The 18374-nt window shown below is 47.1% G+C and overlaps 1 protein-coding gene across 1 annotated transcript in view; it reads right to left on the bottom strand.

Annotated features, from left to right (window-relative positions):
* The window catches only part of Muc4 (mucin 4), a 46506-nt gene extending 28995 nt beyond the window's left edge, over positions 1–17511 (bottom strand). Inside the window, 2 exon segments of the mRNA NM_080457.3 lie at positions 3–3200; positions 16945–17511. Coding sequence (NP_536705.3) covers positions 3–3200; positions 16945–17017 — 3271 coding nt within the window. The 5' untranslated portion in view covers positions 17018–17511.
* Between the last annotated feature and the right edge of the window lie 863 nt (positions 17512–18374).

Genomic DNA, 18374 nt, shown 5'->3' with positions numbered 1-18374 from the left:
TCTGGGATGAAGGTGAGACCTGTGTGTGGCAGGTGTAGAACTTGAGCTGCTGGTCCCATTGCTTCCAGTGTGTTGGCTCTGAGGAAGGGTTGACAATTTGTGAGTAGAGGTGATTGGTGTTGACACTGTTGACATGTTCTTGGATGAAGGTGAGACCTGTGTGGTGGCAGGTGTAGATCCTTGAGTCGTTAATGTTGTAGTGTTTCTTGTGTCTACTGAGGTACTTTGAGTGGAGGATGTTGTGGATAACATGTGTGTTGTACTTGGAGCTGAGCTGCTCATGATGGGAGCATATGAGGTGGTTGTCTCACCAGGAGAGATTGTTCTTTGGGAACTTGTTTCTGTCTCAATTTGGTCATGTGAGGTGGCTGAAGGATTTGATGTGGTCACCTCTGGGGTGGTGGTAGTTTGAGGATTGGTGCTGGTACTCTTGCTTTCAGTGTGTTGGCTCTGAGGAAGGGTTGACAACATTTGAATTGAGGTGATGGGTGCTGACACTGTTGACATGTTCTGGGATGAAGGTGAGACCTGTGTGGTGGCAGGTGTAGAACCTTGAGTCCTTCCTGCTGTTGTGTGTCTTGTGTCTCCTGAGGTACTTTGAGTGGAGGATGTTGTGGATAACATGTGTGTTGTACTTGGAGCTGAGCTGTTTATGTTGAGAGCATGTGAAGTGGTTGTCTTGCCGGGAGAGATTGTTCTTTGGGAACTTGTCTCTGTCTGAATTTGGTCACCTGAGGTGCCTGAAGGAGTTGATGTGGTTACCACTGGGCTTGTGGTAGTTTGAGGATTGCTGCTGGTCCCCTTGCTTCCAGTGTGTTGGCTCTGAGGAAGGGTTGACAAAATTTGAGTTGAGGTGATGGGTGTTGACACTGTTGACATGTTCTGGGATGAAGGTGAGACCTGTGTGGTGGCAGGTGTAGAACCTTGAGTCCTTACTGCTATTGTGTGTCTTGTGTCTACTGAGGTACTTTGAGTGGAGGATGTTGTGGTTAACATGTGTGTTGTACTTGGAGCTGAGCTGCTCATGATGGAAGCATATGAGGTGGTTGTCTCACCAGGAGAGATTGTTCTTTGGGAACTTGTCTCTGTCTGAATTTGGTCACGTGAGGTGGCTGAAGGATTTGATGTGGTCACCACTGGGGTGGTGGTAGTTTGAGGATTGCTGCTGGTCCCCTTGCTTCCAGTGTGTTGGCTCTGAGGAAAGGTTGACAAAATTTGAGTTGAGGTGATGGGTGCTGACACTGTTGACATGTTCTGGGATGAAGGTGAGACCTGTGTGGTGGCAGGTGTAGATCCTTGATTCGTTAATGTTGTAGTGTGTCTTGTGTCTACTGAGGTACTTTGAGTGGAGGATGTTGTGGATAACATATGTGTTGTACTTGGAGCTGAGCTGCTCATGATGGGAGCATATGAGGTGGTTGTCTCACCAGGAGAGATTGTGTTTTGGGAACTTGTCTCTGTCTGAATTTGGTCATGGGTGGTGGCTGAAGGAGTTGATGTGGTCACCTCTGTGGTGGTGGTAGTTTGAGGATTGCTGCTGGTCCCCTTGCTTCCAGTGTGTTGGCTCTGAGAAAGGGTTGACAATTTGTGAGTAGAGGTGATGGGTGTTGACACTGTTGACGTATTCTGGGATGAAGGTGTCAATGAGGTCTGTGTGATGGCAGGTGTAGAACCTTGAGCTGTTACTGATGTTGTTTGTCCTGTGTCTACTGAGGTACTTTGATTGGAGGATGTTGTGGATAACATGTGTGTTGTACTTGGAGCTGAGCTGCTCATGCTGGGAGCATGTGATGTCCTTTTCTCGCCAGGAGAGTTTGTTCTTTGGGAACTTGTCTCTGTCTGAATTTTGTCACGTGAGGAGGCTGAAGGAGTTGATGTGTTCACCTTGGTGTTTGTGGTTGTTTGAGATTTGCTGCTGGTCCCCTTGCTTTGAATATGTTGGCTGTAAGAAGATGTTAATTCCTGAGTAGACGTGCTGTGTGTTGGCAATTTCTGGGATGAAGGTGTCATCGAGACCTGTGTGGTGTCAGGTGTAGAAACTTTAGTAGTTATTGCCTTTGTTTGTTTTGTGTCTACTGAGGTACTTTTTGTGGAGGGCATTGTGGTTAGTATCTGTGATGTCTTTGGTGGTGAGCTTCTCATGTTCGGAGCATGTGAGGTGGTTGTCTCACCAGGAGAGATTGTTTTTGGGGAATTTGTCTCTGTCTGAATTTGGTGAAGTGAGGAGGCTGAAGGGGTTGATGTGGTCACCTCTATGGTTGTGGTGGTTTGAGGTTGTCTGCTGGTGTCCATGCTTTCAGTGTGTTGGTTCTGAGGAAGGGTTGACATTTTTTGACTTGAATTGATGAGTGTTGACACTGGTGACAGTTTTTGTGGTGTAGATGTTGTTGAGACTTTCGTGGTATGTGTTGTAGAGTTCTGAGTAATCCTCAGAGTTGTGTTTCCTGGAGCAGAGTCTGTAGAGGATGTTTGGGTGAGCACTTCTGTTGTAGTTAGTGATGTACTGCTGACACCAGAAGTAGATGGCTTGGTTCTTTTATCTGAAGATGATGTCACTTGAGACATTGTCTGTGCAGGAGTTGAGTCACTTGTAGAGGTTGAAAGAGTTGATGTGACTATGTTGACTTGAGATTTGCTGCTGGTCTGCTTGCTTCCAGTGTGTTGTCTCTGAGTAAGAGTTGAGGTGATGGGTGTTGACACTGTTGACATATTCTGGGATGAAGGTGTCAGTGAGACTTGTGCGGTGGCAGGTGTTAAACCTTGAGTTGTTATTGCTGTTGTGTGTCCTGAGTCTACTGAGGTACTTTCTGTGGAGGATGTTGTGGTTAACATGTGTGTTGTACTTGGAGCTGAGCTGCTGATACTGGGAGCATGTGAGGTGGTTGTTCCATCAGGAGAGATTGTTCTTTGAGAACTTGTCTCTGTCTGTATTTGGTCACGTGAGGAGGCTGAAGGAGTTGATGTGGTCACCTCGGTGGTTGTGGTGGTTTGAGGTTTGCTGGTCTCCATGCTTGTAGTATGATGGCTCTGAGAAACTGTTGTTATGGAACTTGGAGTATCCCTTGTTGATGTTTGTTCTGTTTTACTTGTCCTTCTGTCAGAAGATGTTGATGAGGTCGATGCTTGTGAGCTCATTTGGGATGTTCTGGTGCTGCTGGAAAGGGACATGGGTGTCTGTGTTGATGTTGTTGCTAGAGCATCTTCTTGAAATAAAACAAACAACGACTTTATTATCTTGCAGAATTTGTTTAGATAAATGGTAACTTCTAACTGAATTCTTTCATTCAGCTAACAATCCTTTTAACTTCTCTACATACTGATTTCTGTGTAGTTTCACTTACTTAACCACAGTTATGAGTTCTGCACACAAGTACACACCAATTTACTGATAAATAGTGCAGTAACTTGCGATGGTGTTTTGCTTGCATTATTGATGTTTTTGAAAACTAGTTACATCTGATGGATCCCATGAAACCTGGACATTCCTCAGGTTAAACTGGGAAGCCAAGAGCCATCTGCCACGTCTACAACACTATATTATTAAAGCACGCACACAGATCATGTGATCAAAAGCTCTCCAATTAAAGCTGTGCAGGAGGGTGAGCAGCACATCACAGCCCTGTCTTACTGAGTTTAAAGGCATCTTTAGGAATCCAGAGAAATATTTTCTGTTAGTAACTTTTATCATGAGAATGAAAGAATCCATCTAAATCATGCATCCAGCTTGCCTCAATTGCATTCATCTTCAGCAATACAGGTAGAAAATACAGTGTTCAGGTTTTTTTCCTTCCCAGAGGAAAGGGACCCAAAAAAAGAAAAATACCTAGGACCTATGAGAATCTTAAGAGATAGCTCAGCAGTTAAGAGCACCGAATGCTCTTCCAGAGGTTCTGAATTCCATTCCCTGCAACCACATGGGGGTTCACTACCATCTTTTATTGGATCTGATGCCCCCTTCTCGTGGGTCTGAAGACAGCTACAATCTGAAGATGAGTTGCAGTGTACTCATATATACAATATAAATAAATAAATCTTTAAAAATCACAACAGGGGGTTAGAGGACATCCTATCCACCCCATTTTATGGATGAGCAGTGACACTTCTCTAAAAGAATTGTGCAGTACATGTGGCCTGCCGAGTCCTTCAGGACAGCCTGTTTCCTAGTAGGAGAGAGAGAGAGAGAGAGAGAGAGCACTGAGTAAATAAAACCATAAGTAAGCCAGGATGGGGCAGCAGTTACAGCATGCATGGGTTAGTGCAGCCAGCACTTAATGTAGAAAGCATGCTTACATCCACGCATGCCTTTGGTTTTCACAACATCTGCATAAGTAAGGGTCATTATCCCCCCAATTTTCTAAATGACTAGAGACTGAGACCTGACTTTTCCAAAACTTCCAGCTCTTCCTGGGAAGCCAAGACCAATACCCCAGCTCTTCAGAGTTCTCCACATCGTTCCCTGCTCTATTCAAAGTTCTGGAGAACAGACGCCCTGGAGCTCAGTGAGCCAGACCCAGCCTGGAGAGGAAGAGGGAGCTTGGGGACAAGAATGGAATAGAGGCAACAGCAGAGTAGGAAGTGCAGAGCCCTGAAAGATTCACTCAAAGTACCAGGCGGTCTTATGTCTTAGAGAGGGTGACCACAGTGTAGATCCTGCTGCTTCATCCACAGCACAATTGGCAGTGTGGAAATTCTACAGGTTACGAGACAGGAGCAGTGGCCATGAGCACGTGCTTCTCTTGCAGAGAACGGGGTTGAGTCCCCCAAGTTCCACATCCAGCAACTCAGTCTCCTATGACTTCAGCCCCAGTGGATCTGCTCTCTGCAGGGACCTGCACCCCCATGCACCCCAACATACATACATACATACATACATACATACATACATACATACACATACATACATACATGACTACGAATAAAAACTATAAATCAGGCAGTGGCCGTACACACCTCTTATCCCAGCATTTAGGAGGCAGATGCAGGCAAATCTCTATGAGTTCGAGGCCAGCCTGGTCTACAGAGCAAGTTCCAGGACAGCCTAGGCTACACAGAGAAACCTTGTCTCAAAATAATAATAATAATAATAATAAAACATTTTAAAATATTCTAGATGTTGGGAAACAAGAGAATAGCCAAAGGCGGCTGACCTGAGTAGCATCCATGTGGAAATACTATGCCTAACTCCTGTAATACATAAATCAATACAAACTACTAAAACAATTTTTAAATTCTTTTTTTGTTGTTGGTTTTTGTTGTTGTTTTGGGTTTTTTGTTTGTTTGTATTTTCAAGACAGGGTTTCTCTATATAGCCCTGGCTGTCCTGAAACTCACTCTGTAAACCAGACTGGCCTTGAACTCAGAAATCCTCCTGCCTCTGCCTCCCAACTGCCGGGATTAAAGGCATGCGCCTCAACTTCCCGGCCATGTTTTAAATTCTTAATCAACAGATTTATTATAGATAACCGAAAACAAAGCCTACAGAGCAGTGGTCCGGGTAACTTTCCATGCACCACTTAAGTGGTTAGAACTCTGGTGCACACATTCAGGGCTTCCTAGTAAATTTGTCAATAATATAAATGAATGTTTTTCAACATCCTGTATCAATGGGCATGTCCTTTAGTTGAAAAGAGATCATCAAATTTGTCCCCCAAGGAATTTAGAAATAAAGACTATTCATTAATCTATCTGGTATTATTGGAAGTGGCCAATCTTTCTTGCTAAAGTTGTCGAATACTCCTCTTTAAACAGCCCTAAGAGGGACAAACAAGGAGGCAGTCTCCCTCACCATGGCGAGGAAGTAGCCCAGGGTAGAAAAAAGCCTTCTGGGATGCTATGTATGCTCCTGGGCTGAGTGAGCCGGGGCTAGCCAACAAGACCTGTTCTAGCTCAGGGGTTCAGAGATATTTTGGGGAAAGGCCCTGGAAAGCCAGTCCAACCAATGAGAGGTGGCAGTGCAGGCTTCCCACAGAGAAGCCAGCTGCTCAGGGTGGCTTCAGAACCACCTCAGAGCTGACGGTATCTTGTATGTGTGTGTGTGTGTGTGTGTGTGTGTGTGTGTCTGTCTGTCTGTCTGTCTATGTCTGTGTGTGTGTGTTTGTGTATCTGTGTGTGTCTGTGTCTGTGTGTCTGTGTGTCTGTGTGTGGGTGTGGGTGTATATGGGTGTGTGTGTCTATGTGTCTTTGTGTCTGTGTGTAATCCCGGCACTTGGAGGCTGAGGCAGGATAATCTCAAGTCTCTCTCTAGTTTGAGACTCCTGAGTCCCATAGTGACTTTGAATTCAACTTAAACTATATAGTAAAACTATCTATACAAACACCACCCCAAAATGAAGAAGAGGAAGAAGAAAATCCGGGAGCTGGGAATGTGGCTCACTGATAATCCATGTACTTTTCAAATGTGAAGCCCTGGGTTATTTATCCCAGAATTAAAATGAGCAAGACTTTTCTGACTTGAGGATATCTTCCATGAGATGAAACAGGTAAAATCAACCTGGAATTGTGAACAGACAATGGGAATCTGCAGGAGGAGAAGCAGACAACGTCCTTACTACAGAGGTAACTCTTTGTTCTTGGACTTCAGCAATCCCTGTTATCCTCAGGGAATCCATTCCAAGGCCCAGGTGGAGCCTGGAACTTTGAACAGTATCCAACCCTATATAATATAATCATTTCTCCCTATACATACACACTATGCTAATCACTTCTCCCTATACATACACACTATGCTAAAGTTTAATTTATAAATTGGGCATTAGACGAGATCAGCAACAATAATAACATACAGCAGTAAGAATATCCTTGTGATAAGTTTTTTAAACCTATGAAATATTCACTCCTGGAATTTTCCATCTAATGTGCTCAGATTTCAATTGACTACAGCAAGATATTACTTTATAGTGTTGCTCTTTTTTGAAAGGAAATAGATTTTCTCCCTTTTCTTTGTGCTGGAGATGGGAACAGGAACGTTGGCAAGGCCAGGCAAGCACCGAACCTGCGCCAGCCTTCAATCTAAGTGCTTACAAGTGGTCGGAAGGCAGGTCACAGAGAAGTTTAGGCTCGTGTGCAGTTCTTAGAGTTGCCCCTAATTCGTTCTCTTTCGGTCTCTATCTCCACCTCGCAACACATCCTAGGTTTTAAAGCCATCCTCTGGCCTCAACCTCCCTGGTGTAGAGTTTTAAGACTGAGCCACCACACCCAGCTCCTTCCTTCCCTTCCTGAGAGAGCCATTCAGACTTTCAAGTGAGAGAAGTTGTGAATCGGCTCTAATTTACACAAGTCGAGTGACTCACCCGCAAACCAGTGTACTTTATTAATAGAACTGCTTCCTGGGAGAACTGTCTAAACTTTTGTAGACAAAGGAGTGGGCGGAGCTGCAGAGTACCTTGTGGACCTTCTTATTGGACATGTGAGGGTTGTGTAGTTTTGACTTTACATAGTCTCTTGCGGAGTTTGCTTTATGGCTGATTTTACAACGCTAATATAACTTTAATGTTAAAACTATACAAAGACACTTCAGGAAGAAAAACTAAGACAAACCAACCTTGATAATAAATCCACACAAATACCCTAGGCAAAATATCAGCAAGCCAGACCCAGCATTAGAGTTTTAAAGCCTATTATGGACATGCTGAATTTAGAGCAGAAATGGAAAACGAATGCATGACCTCATGAAAATCAACATAAAAGCCGAGAGGAGCAGGGACCGTGACTGTCACTGTCGAGGGACACAAATGATTAAAAACCTACGAATTATTCATGCCTTCCTTTTAAAGTCCTGAAGGCCAGCTGTGGTGGTGCACATCTGTAAAGCCAGTGCTTGGGAGGCTGAGACTGGAGGATTGCTTGAGTTTGATACTAATTTGAGTTATATAAAGAGACTTTGTCTCAAAAAAAAGTTTTGGGCTGCTGAGATGGGGCAGAGGTTAAGGGTGCTTGCTACTAAGATTAATGACTTGAGTTTGATCCCCAGGACCCATGTAGTGGGGAGAAGATGACTGACTCTCCCTGTGACCTCAACAGGTACATATGTCTCTCTCTCTCCCGCTCCATCCCCATCTCCCTCCCTTCTCCCCCCCCCCCCCGCCCCCATGAAAACAGACAAGAAGGCAAGAGCTGCTTCATTTTCTGACCTGGGTTTTAACGTTTGGGATTTAAGTAGGGAAAAAAAAAACCTCACTCGTTAAGCCTGGGTTGAGAAGGGAGGGTTTTGTGTTAATACAACAGACACACACTGATGGCTTCTGTCTTTCTTCGCTATTTCAACAACACATCCTCAGCCGCGCCCTCCACGGACTGGTGAGCTCTTTGGGAAAATGATGTGTAGATTATCCACTAATCTTTGGGGTGCCATGCTCAAGTATGAAATGGTGGTAAGAGAAACTATTTTTCGTAAGAAACTGGTCCTTAAACGATAGAATGAGGAGGTGGAGGGATGGCTCAGCAGTTCAAAGTGCTTCCTGCTCTCACGGACCCAGGTTCAATTCCCAGCACCCACATCAGGCAGCTCACAGCTGCCTATAACTCCAGTTCCAGGGAATCTGAGACCTTCTGGCTTCCCCAGGAGCCTCTATGAGTGTGGTACACATAAACTCATACAGACAACACACACACATACATACACATAATTAAAAATAAATAAAATCCTTTTTATAAAAGATAAGGTAAATCAGAATCCATGTTGGATCTTTTAAAGAATCCGGCCTATGTGCAAGAAAGTATGGTTCCTGCCCATGATCCCAGCACTTCCAAGGCTGAAACGAAGATTGACTCAAGTTTGAGCCTAACCTGGGCTACTGGAGATAGTCTGGGCCACAAAGTAAGAACTAATCTATGACCAAAGAAGTGTCCTTGGACTGACATTGAGAGTCTAATTTTCTCTGTGTGTGTGTGTGTGTGTGTGTGTGTGTGTGTGTGTGTGTGTGTGTAACCCAGGAATCTGAATTTCAGTGGGTGTTCAGGATGATCCTGGTCTCTGTAGCCCATGGACCACATTTTAAGAAACACTATAAAGCAAAATGACGGGTGTGGAGATATGATATTATAAGAATATATCTTACATTCTAAGAGACTGGAACTTTTGCTGGGCCTCAAAGCCAGAAGTAATAATGCGCCTCACGTGAGAATTAAGACTTCTACCCCACTGTGTGCTCAGCCTACCTTTAAGCGTATACTGTAACACCCAACTGCCTTGGGTTTCCCACACAATAAACTCTTACAACCTAAGCTAATGCAGGGCTATAACTTTTCTTTTCTTTTGTTTGTTTTTCGAGACAGGCTTCCTCTGTGTAGCCTTGACTGTCCTGAAACTTGCTTTGTAGACTATGCGGGCTTCAAACTCACAGATCTGCATAGCTTCTTCTGTGCAGCTTACACCTAAGTGGAACCTTCTAGCCCCCTCCTCCTGTTAACTGCTAATTACCGTTCCCAGGTGTCCTGGCTGAAGCCCTCTGAGTCACCTTCCATTTTCTCCTCTCCCTTGTGCCCCACATTGTAGTTTGGCACCAACTATCATCCCCCAAGTGACTCATGTCCCCCTGCTCACTTTGCTGTGTCATGAGAGCCCCTTCCTTATTCTCCTGAAGTCCAGTTTCCTGGTCCCTGCTATGCTTTGGAATGGCGTGAGCTTGTCCCTCCATGCTTCATCTTTTGGAGGCTTGCTTCTCAGTATGATGGTGAGGCCCTTACCAGGAAGATTTGTAGTAGGTAGCACATTTGAGCTCCCTGCATAATAAAAACACAAATGCTTGGTATCATCAAGCTTTGTCCTGTGTGTCACCAATAGTGGCCCAACTGCACAGTGAGAATTCTAGGCTAGTAACCTGCCCCACATCTCCTAAGCAGAGGCTGACAGTCACCAAAGCAAGGCACAAGGCTCAGAGGATGCACGCTTGTGCTCGGCTCTAGGACTGCCATCTGGAGTGTGGAATGGGGGTGAGCTATGACAGTTGGCCTGCCCCAGGTTCTTGAGCTGCTGTGTTGATGAGGAGCTGAGCCTGGGGACAAGCCAGGTGCGTGTTTAGGAGCAGAGAATGTGGCAACAGGACATTTCTATTTCCTGGCTCTTCTCTCTCTGATGATCAGTGTGAGTAGTGAGTTGTTGCACTCTCGGAGTGGCAAAACCACTGTCCGATGGTCCACGTGGGACAGTCTAAAACAGAAAAACTTCCAAGTTCTAAGAGAGGAGAAGCGTCACACAGGGATAGCAACGCCTTTGGTTCTGAGGTGGGGCTGAGCCTTGTAGCTGTGTCCTGGAGACCTCAGTACACGCTCTGCCTACTCTGGCCTCAACAAAGCCATGGCCCCCCAGCTGTGTGGTGCCTCTCAGGGTTCCAGGGATGGTGAGGTTGAAAGTGAAAATGGTCATCACTCTTCTCAGTGGCCCTCTGGTGACTCTACAGTCATGAGAAGGTGATGGGTGTGCTGTTGATTCAGGGGGAGTGGTGGCAGCAGGGGTGTAGAGGACAGAAGAATACATTCCAGTGGGGTGGAGTGTCACACCACAGAGAGAAAATGTGCTTCACCTGGCATGCTCTGTGGGCTGAGGCTGCGTCTTAGCACCTTCTCTGTTTGTTTTGGGTTTTTCTCCTGGATCTAGAGGTGACAACCCCATAAACCAAATTTCCCACAATCCCCCTCACTTCCTCAATGCTCTTTCTTGGCTGGCGATCTCTTTGCAGGGTTGCCTGGGAGAGAGTAGAGTCCAAGCAGAGAACCCAACGGTAGCATTTTTTTAGCAGTAAATGAGTTGGAAAGTGTATAGAAGTTGAGGGAGGGAGGGCCAGCCTTCCACCCTCTGTGTGCATATCAGCCTTGAATAGACTGACGGGTATTGCATGCACCACGGTGTGTCTTTCTTTTATCTGTCCTAGAATTCAAGACAAGGAAGGAGACTAAATCGAAATACTCGAGAGAGTCTGGCAGATCACCTGGAGCAGACTAGAATGACATCATCGACATCTTTTGCACGCACTCCCCAGGCCCTAGCCTTTTAGTTCTGTCAGTGAGGTTGGAGGGAGAATGAGGTGGCACCCATAGCTCCTGCGATTGTCACAATAACCTTAGTACTAGGAAGAGGCCCACAAGATAGTTATGAGGCCTGAGAAGTGTGCCCTTCCCTTAGCATATTTGCTATTAGTAGCTGAAGAACCCAAGAGCAATCTTAGGCTGGGTGGCTATGCCCACCTTAGATGGGAGCTAAGCTAGGCAAACTGTAAAACCAAGAAGGCGGAGACTGGAGGTCAAACTTCTGAGAGTAGGCACTGGATTGGCACGTGGAGGTTGTGGTTGTCGGGGGGTCTTGGTGCTTCAAATACTGTCCTGGAGTGTCCCACATACTGGGAGAAGTGAGCTAAGAGGGCCTCACCCAAGGCAACGACACCCCAGGTGAAAAAGCCACTGGCTGGCTGGCCTTGTTTGATGGCTCTAGCAGATGTAGCTGGAAAGAAGGGTGGATTCTCTTGTTTTAGAGTCTGCTGTGAGGTGTGGATTTTGGAAGGTCTTCCTTGATGATGCAGATCTACAGTGTTAATGTCGGTACAGAGAATATGGCTCCACCCACTAATGAGGGGAAACAAAAGCGCTCTAGGAGGCGGGGACAATGAATCTGACCTTTGATTTGGCCAGTTCCCTTGCCCTCCACTCGGGGACTCTATGACTTGGGATGGAGGGAAGGGAGAAACAGGGTGGCTTTGCCTGCTGTGACTCCTGCCAGGCACAGTGCTTTTGGCTGGTCCTAATAAGGTTCTTTCTGAGCAAGATGTGGACAGGAAATGGCAGAAACCAATGAGTCCATGACGTGACTATGAGCTGACACCTAGAGTTATGCTGACGAACATTTGCCGTGTGACTCTGGCAAATTATCTGATTCCCCCGAGGCTTGGGGTACTTACCTATGAAACTGGGACAGTGACAGAGATTGTAACACCAGAGAGGCAAAGTACGTGAAGTCGTTAGTCTCTGTCCAAGCTCACCAAGCGACATTTGGTGCCGCCTCATTTCTGTGTCTCTGCAGGCTTGCTAGAATGTCAGTTGCTGGGTCTTTCATTCTTTCTGGGTCTCTATGCCACCACCATGCCAGCATCTTCTGCCTGGAGCCTCCCTGACTCCTGGCTGTCCTCTTATCCCACTGCTACACGGCTCTGTCCATTTTCAATCGCAGTATCCAGGACAAAAGGTCTTTCTAAAGCCTGCGTGTGTCGCCTCACTGCCTGCCCGCATTAGTTACTCAGAATCCAGAATCCATCCCACAGCTCTCGGACCTGCAGGATACAGCTCCTGCCACCTCTCTAAGCCCCCAATGGGCCTGTCTCTGAGAATGCCCCACATGCTCTTGCCTTGTCGACTCGTGCCTGGCACGCGCTCCCTGTGTTTCCTCTTCAACCATCAGGGCTCAGCTCATACACACAGCAGTTACTCAGACAGCCCATCCCAGGTCCAGTCTAAACCAAGCCCTCTCAACACCTCCTTTATCCTCATCCCTCCCTGGGGAACATTTCTGTAATTATTTAATACCAGTTTGCAGTTGGCAAGCTCTTAGCTCCAGGGACTGTTTTATTCTTCACTGTGCACATAAGGGGCACCTGAGAACAATGTCAGGCACTTAGAGTCCAACCTTAGGTCACCCTTTAAAGTAACAAATAAGTGAATGATGGTTCTCTCTTGTCAGCATTTCTGTGGCTAAGGAAACCTGTTTCTTGTCCCAGCTGCCTTACTTTCTGGGCAGTGTGACTTGAAACAGATCACCTAAGTTAGAGAGCTTTGGGAGGCAAGGACTATGACTTCTCCATCTTAGTGTGTGAAGTCACTGGCCTGAGCAGGCTTTCAGGAAGTGAGCAGCTTCAAAGCCTGAATTGCCTTCATCTCCTGAATTCACCACAAGGCACTGTTTGAAGTCCAAAGTACAGAGTCAATGCCTGTGAGTTCTGAAACATACACACACGGAGAGGACAGAGATGCCTACCACACGGGCCAGGGTCCGTTGTGAGAACAGCCACCATTGCTGACATTTGTGTGGCACAACTGCCCTGTTTCTCAACATGTGAGGTGCCGACAAATCACACTCGTTTGGAGCAGCAACTGAGTAGACGCTAGAGAAAGGATGAGCTGAGCCGAACAGAAAGACCCATCTTGAGGGCAAAGGTTGAAACTAGGAGGAGCCTGGGCCTACAGAGTGTTAGTCCCAGTCTAGAGCGAAGAGGCCCCTGAGACTACTTTGCATGTCTTTGTGAGGTATTCAACCCACCAAGAAACCAGAAAACAAAGTAGCAAACACAGTAGCAAAGACCACTCCTTTGAGCATGGAAAAGGTCAACTACTTCTCAGCCTCTCCTGGCAACAAAGACACAAGCCACTTATTTGTTAAACAGTGGCTTGACCATCCTCCCTCAGAGGTCAGGGCATGGAGGAGACTGCCCAAAAGAAAGGACCTGCAGAAACAGCAGTCAGAGTTTGGTCCTGCGGGCAGAGGTAGGGGGCCTTTGAGTCTGTCCAGGCAATAAGGCACATTTGAAGCAAAGCAAGGCAGTACATGCAAGCGCACAGGACGGGTAGTTCCTGAGGTGTAGGGACCTGCCACTTGAGCCAACAGAGGTGTCCACTTTACTTCCTGGCTCCATTGTACTCCCTGCCTGCTAACTCCACCCCACCCCCATCAGAAGGAACCCTTTCAAAGATGTTTGCAGGCCCTTCTTGATGCTATCTCAATTTATCCTCGTGACGATGCTACACTACAGTCCCTTCCTTTAGACTCGTTTGCCATCTAGCACGCTGAGACTGTCCGGCCACAGACCTTTGCCTCTGCTGCCTGGCTGCCGAGCTCTTCTACAGTCACATCTATTGTTGAGTCCCTCGCCTGCATCTCTTTGCTTTCCTCGACAGACTATCCTGTACAAAGATCCTCTTCTTCTGAATGTCCTTGGGCAGGGGTGGGGGACCTCAGGGCAGGAGGGGACAGATGTGCCTGTGGAGTTTCAGCCTTGGCTGCAGGCTGGGGGGGGGGGGGCACTTTCTTAACCCAACGAAAAGATTGGATGCTCTCTAAAAGAAGGCCAAGGATGCCCTTTTCCCTGTGTATCCTGTGGCCAAGGGTCTCGTCTCCATCCTGCATTAGCAATGACCTCCTATCTTCCCAGTGGCCACTCAAAGCAGCGTTGTCACCTCTGTGACTAGGTCACTGACGGTCCTAATGGGAAGCATAGCTGCCGGGCTTCCTCGTGAGTCATTCCTGACAGAAGTCACAGAGTTACGCTCCCTGTCTGGTCCACCTTTGTCCTCACCTTTCCAGAACTTTCACTCTGGAGCCCAGGCTCTACCAGGAAGGACCTCTTCTGTAGAAGCACTGAGCTTTCTATCTGACCCGGAGCCAACGACTTCAATACCTTCTTCAGAGGTGGCGAAAGGTCTAGCCTGGAGGGACTCCAGCTAGCCTGAACACAGGCAAACAGGACCCTGGCGGGCCTAGCCCGTCTCCTTCATTCCTTCTACCTTTAGATTATATTCCTAAAGCTAGCCCTCAAGGTCCATTCATTCCCTTATTTGAACACTTCCTTCTCCTGAGGCTGACTATACCAAGGTCCAGCTATCAAAGTATTGAATCTGGCAATCAAAACACACTCTTGGTTCACCAAATTAAAATATCCAATCAAAATTAAACACCTCATCCTAGCACAGGGTTTCCCCTTTTACCTTTATAAATCGTCATTTGCCTATGGGCCACGTCTGTCTCCTCTCTATCTAGAGACACTCTTTTGCCTGCCCCCACCACAGAACAAATATCCCTTCCCCCTCTCCACCCTTCCCTTTCCCTTCTTCTTCCGTCTGATATCTCCAGGGCTTTGTCTCTTATTCCCTGACCTCTGTCCCTCTGTGGCAAATAAATCTCCTTTGCGCTGAGAACTTGGTCTTGGGATGTCTTGTGCCAACAAGTGTGAACGGACAGCTTAGACCCAGACATGTGTGGGGCCTTCGTAGACCCCTCCAGGAGCTGGAAGGACCTCTCAGAAGCTGCCTTAGGCAGCCTAATGACTGGATTTTCCCATGAAGCCCTTCATCATGTCCCACCTCTGACTCTAAGTTTCACTGCCTCTCCCTCCGACCCTCCTGGCTCTGCTCCTGTCACCACAGGACCCAGTTCCAGGACATGTCACACTTCTATGGGTCATCTCTCTGAATCATCCCCCTTTCCTTCTCTGGCCACGCCCTCTGTTTTCTCCACCGCCCGCACCCTGGAGCCTCTCTATAGAACACAGAATTTAGTGATCCAACCGCTTTGGGGCAAATTGGTACCAATACTTTCAGAGTTGGCTTTTGGGGAGATTTTAAATACCTTTTATTTGTTTTTTGACAATTTAATATACCTAAACCATGACTCTGTCTATATCCATACCCATAGATTAATTACATAGCCCAGGCTATCCTCAAACTCACAGTGATGTTCTTGCTTCCTGAATACTAGATAACAGACTTGAAACATCAGGTCTGGGTTGTTCGTTTTTAAATGCTTATTTTTATGTGTATGGGTATTTTGCCTATTTGTCTGGCTGTGTACTACATGAGTGTACAGTGAAGGTGTTGGATCCCCTAGGGCTGAGGTTACGGACAATTGTGAGCTCTATGTGGACACTGGGAATTGAACACACGTCCTCTGGGAAAAAAGCCACTGCTTTAGCCCATTGAACCATCTCTCCAGCCCTTTAGACCTGCTTCAGATCTGGCCTTGGGTGCTTACAGCTCATTCCTGCTGCTGTTTTGTTTGTTTTGGTAGCTCTGAGGTTGAACCCAGGGCTTCAGGCTCATTAGACAAGCAATCTATTGCTAAGCTACATCCCAAGTGTGAGAGCTAGCATTTGGCTTTGCTTTATGTTTTGAGACTGGGTATCATGTAGCCAGGCTGCCCTCAAACTGAGTATGATCTTGAACTTGCCCACCCACCCACCCACCAGCATGCCTCTGCCTCCTGAGATGGGATTACAGAGATGCACTGCCTTGTCTAGTCCCAAAGAGCTTGAATCACAAAATATAAACATTTAAGAACTGAGCAGAAGGCATAGTTCTGTGGTACAAAGAATGTGGTTAACACAAGCAAGACCCTGGGTTTGATCCCCAGCTCAGCAAAAGCTCCCCGAGGCTTGTTGAGATTCTAGAGGGGCTCTCACTCTGACTTTGGTCTGGGCTCCCAAGCCTCAGCCTTCCCAGAACACTCAGACGCCCCTATGCACAGAATGAAACCCCAACTGGCAGTCAGGCCAGCAGCTGGGAAGGTGACAGGAAGGAGTCTCAGGGACCTGGAGAACATCTCCAGCAGGCCCTGTGCCCACCACCCTGAACCCTGGGCATAGGTATGCAAAGCCAAGGCTGGCAGCATGGTTTTGAAATAGCAGGAGGCTGGGTTTTTGAGACAGCTCACTGACTGCTCTGAGCATCTCAGCTGCCTCTGCCCACGCCCGGCTTTCGTTCCCACCATCCTCCAAAACCGACCCACCTCCTTCCTTTCTTCTACAATTTTCTCCTTTATGGCCACATTCTTTAGCTCATTTATTTCTCACCCATCTTGTTTTCTGCTGTGACATCTCTGTAAGAGTTCTCTTTTTCTCCTGTGAGCAGATTTTCTGATTTTCCCTTTAGAGTCTCTCCAACTCTCTCACTATGGTCCTGCCTCTTTCACTTTCTATGTAAATGAAGTTCTGGTCCCCTTCACCATAGGTTCCCCAAGCCAGGCCACCTTTTGCCCCCAAGACATCTCTGTGCCTCTCTTCTTCTATTCCTTCTTTGTAACTGTCGTTCTAGTGTTTGCCCTATTAATCTCTTATCTTCCACCTTGTCCCATACCCACCTCTCTCTCTCTCTCTCTCTCTTTCTTCCTCCCTCCTCCCCTCTCTCTCCTTTCCTCCCTTCCTCTCTGAAGCCAGCTCCCCTGCCCCAGACTTCTTTCCCACATTCTTGTCTTACCAGGTAGCAAGAGGAGGCAAGAATACAGGCAGCTCAGACACAGCCAGGGAACTCTCCAGTGAGGCCCTCTCATGGCTCCAGAGAGTCCCTCAGGCTCCCTCAGGAATCCCCACAGCACTTGAGGTGGCAGCAGGAGGAGCAGAGGCGAGCCTGTCCCCACTGGCTGCTGGCCCCAAACAGGTGTATTTCCCTGAAGGGGTGAGAATGAGTACCAGGGGGAGGAGGACAAAAGAAGGCGTGGCCTCATGCCAATCATCCTTGCCCAGTCTTTTCTTTCCTCAATCCCCACCCCTTTCCCCCACCAGGAAAAAATAAATTAATACCTGTACACCCATAGCTCTGCTCCTTGTCAACTTGAGCCAAGTGGGAGGAGGGTAGGAGAGGGATGTGGAGAAAGAGAAATGAGACTGGCGGGAAGAGAGAGGGCACCTTCCTGCCTGTGGTCCCTGAGATCTTTCCTCCCTCTCCTGGATCTGCAATGGCTACAGCTACAGTAGAAGGCAGCTGGGTCACTTCAGAAGGAAGGGCAGAGATAATAGGGAAGAGCAGCACAGAGATAAAGAACTTAAGGCTAGACTAACAGGAGAAAAAGTGAGGTTTATAGGTACTATAATGAGCATGGGGAGTGAGGGCAACTATATGTAATAAGGGGTGGAATAGAGATACCCTATACGCCATCTTTTGGAATGGGTGATGAGGTTAGACCATCAGCTCAGTATCAGCATGTGAAACATGGTGGATGTCTTCTGTCTGGGACAGGGAGTATCTGAGGATACTAGGGGAAAAAGCTTAAAAGATTTGCCAAGGCTAGTAGGGTTCACATAGAAACTAGGTAGAATGTTTTTTCATCACCCGGATGTGAGGGGTGCCCCTAGAGAACTGGAGGTTTGAATCATCCTGTTTTGGAACTCACCAGCTTAGACAACCTCTCAGAACTCAGACTGAAGCAAGGAAGGCTATGGACTTTGCTTTGCCAAGCAAAGTATGCCAGGCAGAATTCTGAAGTTGATGGTGGTGGGATTTTGGTAAAGCTGTGTGAAGAAAGAGGGGAGCTTTCTCCTTACCCTTAGCCACTGCACGAATCTCTGCTTCTAACACCTCAAGGCACCATTCGCTAGGAGTGGGTATCTGTGGAGTGACTGGTCCCAAAGCAAAGACAGAGAGCAAGATAAGCATCGGCATTTTGGCCTTCTCAGGCAGAGCCAGCCTTGCTAAGGCAACATAGTGGCAGGTTGTTTCATTTCATAGACCGCCACCGAAGACCTCGGTAGGTCTAACACCTGCTGACCATGTCAGTAAGACATTCCACGGGACCCAAACTACGCTTTGACTCTATCATGTAAATGCTATGTGTATGTACTACAGAGACACATGTGACATTCCAGGCACCTTCCACCTGATTATGAACAAAGTTACCTCATTGTTTTTAG

Source organism: Mus musculus, chromosome 16, assembly GCF_000001635.26.
Source record: "Mus musculus strain C57BL/6J chromosome 16, GRCm38.p6 C57BL/6J".
Taxonomy (NCBI): Eukaryota; Metazoa; Chordata; class Mammalia; order Rodentia; family Muridae; genus Mus; species Mus musculus.
The sequence above is the reverse complement of the archived record's forward strand: the minus strand, read 5'-3'. Positions and strand labels throughout refer to the sequence as shown.